The sequence below is a fragment of the Polistes canadensis genome, unplaced genomic scaffold (assembly GCF_001313835.1).
Source record: "Polistes canadensis isolate GaletaPanama2010 unplaced genomic scaffold, ASM131383v1 scaffold_294, whole genome shotgun sequence".
In the NCBI taxonomy this organism is placed as follows: domain Eukaryota; kingdom Metazoa; phylum Arthropoda; class Insecta; order Hymenoptera; family Vespidae; genus Polistes; species Polistes canadensis.
This window is the reverse complement of record NW_014569841.1, coordinates 189,377-197,663: the sequence shown is the minus strand read 5'-3', so window position 1 is coordinate 197,663 and position 8,287 is coordinate 189,377. Positions and strand designations below refer to the sequence as shown.

Below are 8,287 nucleotides of genomic sequence, written 5' to 3'. Positions count from 1 at the left end.
ATAAGCGGGTTTAGAACAAAATGTTTTATACCTGCATTTTATTAAAAATCATTCGATGACCATACTAAAAAACAAATATTTTTATAACTAATTAAACACCTTTACTGCTCCGTGAATTCTTATGTGCAGGTTTTTATAGGCGGGTTTATAAGGCTGTGCGCACTTGTAGAAATTAAAACTTATTCTATACCGGTGTGTTATTATATAGTTAATTATCGCAGGTGAAGAATATATTATATTTAGACAAATATACTAGTCCGCTCAATTAAAGAAAATATGATCTAATTGTGTTTCTTGGCCAAAAACTTGATATAATCGTAACTCGCGACGCTGAATCGAATGGTGCATATCTTTTTGCAATTGGATGGCGCATTTATAAGAAAAAGGGTAAAATAGCGTAAAAAGCCACATCTTAGAATCTAGGCATTTAATCGAAACAAGTTTCAAACTAAATTTTGGCAAAATTGAAAAATACATAAAAAATGTTGTATAGTGTATCTTCGTATTTGTACAAATAAGCGAGAAATATTGGTAAAATTTATTTTAAGAGTGGGAGACAAGCCCCGTCTCTTTGTCGGTCTTTACAAACGAGCGAGTGAGAAAAGAAAGGAATATAAAAAATAAAAAATATAAGTTCTGAGTACTTAAGAATTATTATCCAATAATAATTAAATGCATATTACACACACAAATAAAGTAACAAGAAGATATTTCTTTAATTTTTCATTTTTAGAAATTGCAAATAAATCGTTTCTTTTGTGATCTGTTTTCATTATTATCATCGTTTCTGCTATTAGACTTAGTTCTTTTCTTTGCTCTTATTTGTTTGGTGTTATCACGTTCTTCGTCCTCGGATGTCTGATAATCTTGTTTACAACATATATCATCAACAGGACCTGTTGTTCCCGTTTCGTGAAATCGAACTGATGATAGACCACTAAATAAAAAGAAAATATTTATATTTATACATATGCAATATGTCGTCTTAATAAAGAATCAAAACGTACTTCTCTTTACGATAAAGTTCATAATAACCACAGCTATTATTTAGCTGAGCAAGTTTAACTAAAAATTTTTCATCGTGACTAATCACAATAAGTTGGAAATTCTTTTGATATTGAGATCTCGACTTTACAATCCTAAGAAGATAAGAAATTATAGTTTTATGTATTCACATTTACATTTGCTGTTATAAAAAATAAAATACTACGTACATATTAAGAGCATTTGCTAAACTATTTGCATTTTCTTCATCTAGATTTGTAGTTGGCTCATCAAGTGCAAGAATTCCACAATCTTTGCAAAAAGTTTCAGCTAATGCGAGTCTTATGATGATTGATGCTAAAACCTAAAATATTTGTTCATATATTAATACTCTGAATATAAAACATTAATTCATTATATATAATACATAAAACTATTTACTTTTTGGCCTGCACTACACCGTCCTCGCATATCCATTTCCCTTCCGTTCTTTGTTTGAATTAATTTATAATTGTAAGATCTACGCATAGCAGATCCTGTACCTATTGTATCATTTGTATGGATTTCTATAGAAGTTGTATCATTACCGATGTATATAGCTTTCCAAAGAGTCTTAATTATTTTATTTACACTCTCCATACGTTCTTTGTGATATTTCATCAATGCAGCATCTAATACCCTGGAGTATTTTCTTAAATCTGCAATTACTTGATTTTGTACCTAAATAATATTGTTCATAATAAGTTAAAATATTAATCTTTACGTAGGGACAGAAAATGCATTAAAACAAATATGTGATTGTGATTACCGTTAAGTCAATACATTTATCCATGTAATTTTTATGAGCTAATCTATAGCACTCCTTTTTAAGTTCATCATTATATTGCGACAATAGATTTTGTAATTCTTCTTGCTTTCCTATAGCTACATTTTTCTAAAATTATTTTGTAAATCTGTAATTAAAAATGATATTTGTCATTAAATTATTTATTTGAAATATTTTACCTTTTGTGACAAAATTTGTTCGCGATTTTGGAACTTTTTCCAATTTTCCGTCATTTCTTTGCGATTCATATTTTCGATCTTTTCATTCAGGTATTTATACTGTTGCTGTAATTCCTCTGCAGTAAATTGAAGTTTCCTCAATGTAAGATTATCACTCAAATCTCTTTTACGCGATTCTTGATGATTAATAGCATCTTTCAAATCTTTTATCTGTGTTTCTAATTTTTGTTTCTTAGTAGTATTTTCACTCATTTTTTCTTTAAAATCTTGTATTTCAAGTTCTAATTTCGCTAAAGTATCAGGAATATTGCAATTATCGAAAGCATTAACTGCATTCTGAATGTTGTTCAATTCAAATAATTGTCTTTCTCCTTCTGTGATTGTTGTTCTATCCATCTTTTCTTTTTCCCCATTTTCTTTCTAAATGTAAAGTAAAAATTAAATATAATTTAAAAAAATAATAAAAAGTTTAAAAGTTATAAAGCAAACGTAAATATATACTTTTAATTGATTCAATTGACAAACAGCTGTTTCTAAATTATTGTCTGCAGTCAAAAAATTATCTTGTAATTTTTGCACTGATTCTTTTAACATAGTTTGTCGTGAATTTAAATCCTCTTTTTTACTTTCAAGACTTGCCAAATTTTTCATATTTGATTCTATTTTCAATTGTTGTTCATATAACATGTTTCGCTTTTCACAAGCATGCTGATATTTTTCTTTATATGTATTTAATTCTGACTGTAAATGTTGTATTTGGTTGCGAGAATCTTTTAAAGAAACTTTCAATGAATTTCGACGAGCCTGTGCTTCGGAGACAGTTCTAGTGCTTTTAGCTTCTGAATAAGATATGATATACGTATAATAAGTATAAGTATATAGCAATAAAGTATTATATTATATAGTTTTCCTATTAATTTTATCATACCTGTTTTAGACATGAAATTTTCAATATTACATAGTTTTTCCTTAAGATTATTTGTCTCATCTATTAATCGATCCCAAAGCATAATATCTTCAAATAGATTTTTCGATTTATTCAACAAATCTTCAGGAATAGCTTTTAACTTTTCTTTTTCTAATATACTTGTTTGGTATTTTTTTATTTCTTCCTTTGTACTTTGTAAACTATCTCTGATTTTTACATTAGAATAATTTAATGAAGTATCATTTAATTCAAAATTTGATACTTAATAAAATAAAAATATAAATTGAATAAATTGATACAACTTACTCTAATAGAGGTAATTCAGCTTCTTCTAGTAGACTTATCTTCTCAATAATTGGTTTCAATTCTAACATACTATCATATTTATTTTGTTGCACTTTCAATTCAGTTTCGCAATTTTGAAGAATTACGGGCTGATTTTCGATTTCTTCTTCCATTTCTTTTATTAAAATATCAATATTATATGATTTATCAAAATTTCTACGGCACAAAGGACAACGAGGATCTTGTTTTTTGAATTGTTTCATGTATTCTTTATAAGCGGTATTTTGATACGCATACATCCCTCTTTTATCTTGGAGATCTTTTACTCTTTTCGATTGTAACAATAATATTTCATCAAAATCTTTATAATAGCAAATAGAAGATACTTTCTGTTTATTTGCTAAAAAGAAGAATTGCAATTTAGTAATAAACAATTGAATGTATAACTATATGTATGTATAGATTAGTCTATTGTTTATAACAATACTAACAATCTAATTCTGAAATTTTCTTTTCAAGTTCTTCTTTATTACATTTCAATGTTGTTTCTAAACTTATTAATTTCTGTTGTTCTGTTTGTATATCACAAGTTATTGTTTTTATACGATCCATCTAAAAATTAATATTATTAATATTTATAAATTATTTATTATTATATTTATCATATCACCGTTCAATAATGAGAGATATTAACAAAAGAATTCAATTCATACTAATTTTTCTTGTGCAGGAACCAATTTATCTTTTAGTTTGGTATGAGGTAACTTGTCAGTTTCAAGCAATATTTTAATTGCATCTTCATGTTTATTTTTAAAATTCTGTATTTCTTCTTCTTTTGCTTTCATTGTTGATTTGTGCAATGATATTTCAGCTTGTAATGTAGCATGTTTGTGTAAAACTTCTATCTCTTCGTCTAAAGTATTTATCTCAGCTTCCATTGCATCTCTTGAAGAAATTTCCGCATTTATCTGCTTATTGAGTGAAGAAACATCACAAGATTTGGAAAGATCTTGAATTGTTTTATTCACAAGTGCAACATTTTCTTTTAAAGAATTTAATTTATTGGCAGAAGCTCCAATCTAAAAATAAATAAGATGATATTTACATACACACACACACACACACACACACACACACACACATTTGTCTTAATATTTTTTATTACATTTCCAGTTAATTGACAGATACTAACCATAGAAATTTCATTTTGAATACTTTCTACTTGATTTTTTATTTCAGTAACTTCATTATTCTTAATAATTATCTCTGATTCTATCTTCGAACGTTCAGAACGTAATACATCAACTTCTTTTTGAAGTTCTTCCTCTGCCATATTTCGTTTCTGCTTTTTAACTTCTGCTGCTTGCTTGAGATTTTCTACCTTGTCTTCAAGTTTTTTAACAAGGATTCCTATTTTTTCAAATAAATAATTTATTGTTATTAGAAACAAACATTATATGCGTATATAATAAAAGTCATACCAGTATTAGATGAATCTGCATCAATTACTGTTTTAATATCCCATTTGGATAACATGTCATTAAGTATTTTATTACGATGAACAATTTTTTCCTCTTGATCTTGCATTTTTTGTTTTAATGTACCAATAGAAATTTTGTTCTCCGTTATTGCATTTGTTATCTTTGTTTCATTTGATGAAGTTCGTTGAAAATTTTCTTCTGCCTAGATAAAATGAATATTTATTTAAATAATATTAATGATCAATATAACAGATGAAATTAAATTGATTAGAGTTTTAATATGGAAATGATAATTTTTTTTTTTATGTTTATGTATATACCTCTGTTACTTCAGCAACTTTCTCTAATAAAATGCTATCATATAGTTCTAATTTATTAGATAATTCTCTCATGGTTCCTTTAAAAATCTGTATATTTTCTTGCAATGATTCAATTTGTGTTTTGTTTAAATCATATTCGAATTTCTTTTTATCTATATTGAAATTAATTTTTATTATCATTACAAAATTCACAATACTTAAGAAGGCAGTTGTCCTTGCAATGGAACCACCAAAGTGCAAAGGGCTAAGTTACATATTTTAAAGATATATATCGTACCTCTTTCATCTATTAATGTTTTATATTTTGCATCCATTTTTTCAAATTCTTGAATTTTTCCAATTATAGTCTCAAGTTCTTTATCGATTGTAGTTATTTCATTCGTGGCCTCTTCTAATCTGTCTCTAGTATTTTGAAGTTTTTTCTCTTTGTCTTCTACTTCATTAACAACATTTTTAAATGAATCTTTTTCTATTTTCAATACGCGTATATCTTGTTCTAAGTTTTTAATACATTTTAGATAATTCTCAAGCGCTTTGTTGAATCTTACGCTTTCAAATATCTCATCAAACTTTTCCTTTAATTTCTTTCCATCATCCAAAGGCCAATTAAATTCTTCTTGATGACAAAATATCACATAATTCAAGATAGATTTGGAAACACCCATTGCGTTTACTACTTCAGTATTAATATCAATACACCGGTTTGTTATTGAAACTGCCTACGTTAGAGAAAAATATAAAAGATACAAATAAAGTAATAGAATATATATAACGACAAATATATGTTTTAGAGATCTGAATAATTATTTACTTTGATTTCTCCCTTTTCTTTTCTACTTAGGGTATTGTCTACCCTTTTTAATTTGGATCCTGATTTACTACGTATACATTCAATCACTCTACTTATCGTGTAAGCATTTCCATTAGCGCTTATAAATTCAGCTTTAATGCAGCCTTTCACCTATAATAAATAATATTATTATTCATTATTATAATATTTCCTGTTATAAAAGAAAACTAATAAATAACAATGATTATAAGCAATTACATACTAAACAAAATTCTAATGAACTTTTATCATGAACAAATGATTTCCCTCTATCAGAACCTGGTGGAAAATCGCCAGTTGTGGCAAATTTTAATGCTTCTATCAAAGTTGTTTTTCCAGTACCATTTGGTCCAAGAATAAGTGTCAAAGGACGACCGAAACGTATTTTTGCTTGATCTTCATCGTCAAAATTTCGAACACCACAAATAGACAGTCGACGTATTCGAGACATTTTAGATTTTCTCAATTCAAATAAACAATATATTTATTATGAAATTTCAAAATTAATGTTCCATTAATTGAAATCTATATTAATATATATTAGATTATGAGATAATACTTTTTTAATATAGAGAATATATATCACACAATTTCGATTTTAAAATAATATTTTTATACATAGATTTTAATTCTATTAATTTAAACGATTATTTTTACATTTATTTCAATAAATTTAAATGGTTATTCCAATTCTAATCTCGGTTAGAACGAGTATTTTTCAGTTAGTACGAAGTACATGTGACAAAGTAATCCATTCAAACAAATCAACCAAAATTCCCTACTTCGGATTAGAGGAATTTTATATATTTTAGACTGTCATTGATTCAATTTGAACGCGAATTAGATTACTTTTATTATTTTGATTTTCAAATTTCATATAATTATATAGATATATATATAATAAAAATGAATGCATGTGTTGTATCAAATTGTTCAAAATAAACAAATCTCATTGGTCGTGACAAAAATTGCGTCTAACCTAAAAACTTGCAATCCGATTGGTCGAATTTTTAAAAGTTCCCCTAGATTATTTTTATTATTATTGTTATTTTTAAAATGAATATAAAAAAAAAAACAATTGCAATTAATAAAAATAAAACTATTAATGCTAATTATAAAGATAGTTAATATATGTCAACAAAAAACAAATTTATTAATTATTAATTAACTGAATAAAATATTAAGAATATTATTGAGATTGATATTATGAATACAATTTAGTTGAAATAAAACGATCGCTTTTAACAAAAGTTTTAATAAAAAATTTATTATAAATAAACGATAATTATAAAAGATAAAAGCTTCTTAAGGTATAAGAAGAGATAAAAAAGCAAAAATCAGATGATTTTCGCGAATTATTAATATGAAAGTTATATCTTACGTATTATTTTTATAGACGGGTCATAGAGAGAATATGTATTCCGATCTTTCGACAATAAAAATCTGCTTATTTTCATGTCGATTATTAAAACAGGCAAAATTAAATAAATAGTCATGTAAATTCGAATTAGATTTCTTACATCGGTAATACAACATTGATTACACAATACAACAACAACAAAAAAAACGGTATTTTTATCGTATTTATTATTTTTTTTTTCCTCTTTTTTTTTTCTTTTCTTTTTTTTTTTTTCTCGCGAAAGGTTGGCCTTGAAATATTTATTGCACAAGAAGAATCCATGAAGAAAAATATTTTACGAATGTGTATGATATATAATTAATTCGACTTGAATTAATGAAGTTAATGTAATAGGTTGTAACATATAATCGAATGCGTATAAACATTAAATGACATTTTTTCCCTATATATAACGCAAAATGATTAATCAAAAGTATTCCGAATAAATAAATATACACCTAAAAATCATGTAAATACGTGTCCCAAAGATGAGTCTCTCTCTCTCTCTCTCTCTCTCTCTCTCTCTCTCTCTCTCTCTCTCTCTCTTTTGGTGTGCGTGTATGTGTAAATGTGATTGATTGATTGATTGATTGATTGATGTATGTATGTATATATACAAATGCACTAAAAACATATAGATCTGTAATTTGTACCCTTTTTTCATTATAAGATCAAATACATATAATCTGCGGTAACCTTACATATCTAAAATACATATACATCTGATCGCAGGCTTATTTCTTATTGTTAGAATCTATTATATACAGTTTCAATAAAGTTTGTTTTTTTTTTTCTTTTTTTTCCTGTCATTTATTCGGGTGTTCTTTATTTTTAATTTTTTGTTTTTTATATTTTTTAATTTTTTTTTCTTTCTTTTTTTGTTTTTTTTCTTTTTCTTTTTAATAATATTGCTCTTCTCTCCTAACACGTTATGGCAGTCTTAAGGCAAAAATCTATATAATTCACACGAGTTCCTCCTCTCTGCATTGGTAACTCTTTCTTCATCCCTTTTTGTTTTTTTTTTTTTAAATTGGCCTGAGTCTACGTAGTAAAGAG

The 8,287-nt window shown here is 26.2% G+C and overlaps 1 protein-coding gene across 1 annotated transcript; it reads right to left on the bottom strand.

The window, feature by feature from the left end:
* Window positions 1-420: 420 nt before the first annotated feature.
* LOC106791291 (DNA repair protein RAD50) lies at window positions 421-6,422 on the bottom strand. Its single transcript, XM_014756825.1, has 17 exons — window positions 6,056-6,422; window positions 5,815-5,964; window positions 5,281-5,722; window positions 5,004-5,155; window positions 4,684-4,885; window positions 4,395-4,612; window positions 3,916-4,281; window positions 3,694-3,814; window positions 3,224-3,602; window positions 2,918-3,123; window positions 2,491-2,828; window positions 1,990-2,409; window positions 1,793-1,918; window positions 1,426-1,704; window positions 1,215-1,348; window positions 1,008-1,139; window positions 421-937 (listed from the first exon to the last, which is right to left on the bottom strand). The coding sequence occupies exons 1-17, from the start codon at window positions 6,281-6,283 to the stop codon at window positions 730-732; spliced, it is 4,101 nt and encodes a 1,366-aa protein (XP_014612311.1). The 5' UTR covers window positions 6,284-6,422; the 3' UTR covers window positions 421-729.
* Window positions 6,423-8,287: the final 1,865 nt, after the last annotated feature.

Excerpts from the sequence above, each read along its gene's own strand:
- LOC106791291 (XM_014756825.1), bottom strand. The coding sequence starts at position 6,283 with ATGTCTCGAATACGTCGACTGTCTATTTGTGGTGTTCGAAATTTTGAC. Across the intron at positions 5,965-6,055 it reads GTTCATTAGAATTTTGTTTA|GTGAAAGGCTGCATTAAAGC; the intron begins GTATGTAATTGC and ends TATTTATTATAG. Across the intron at positions 3,603-3,693 it reads GAAAATTTCAGAATTAGATT|CAAATAAACAGAAAGTATCT; the intron begins GTTAGTATTGTT and ends TCTTCTTTTTAG.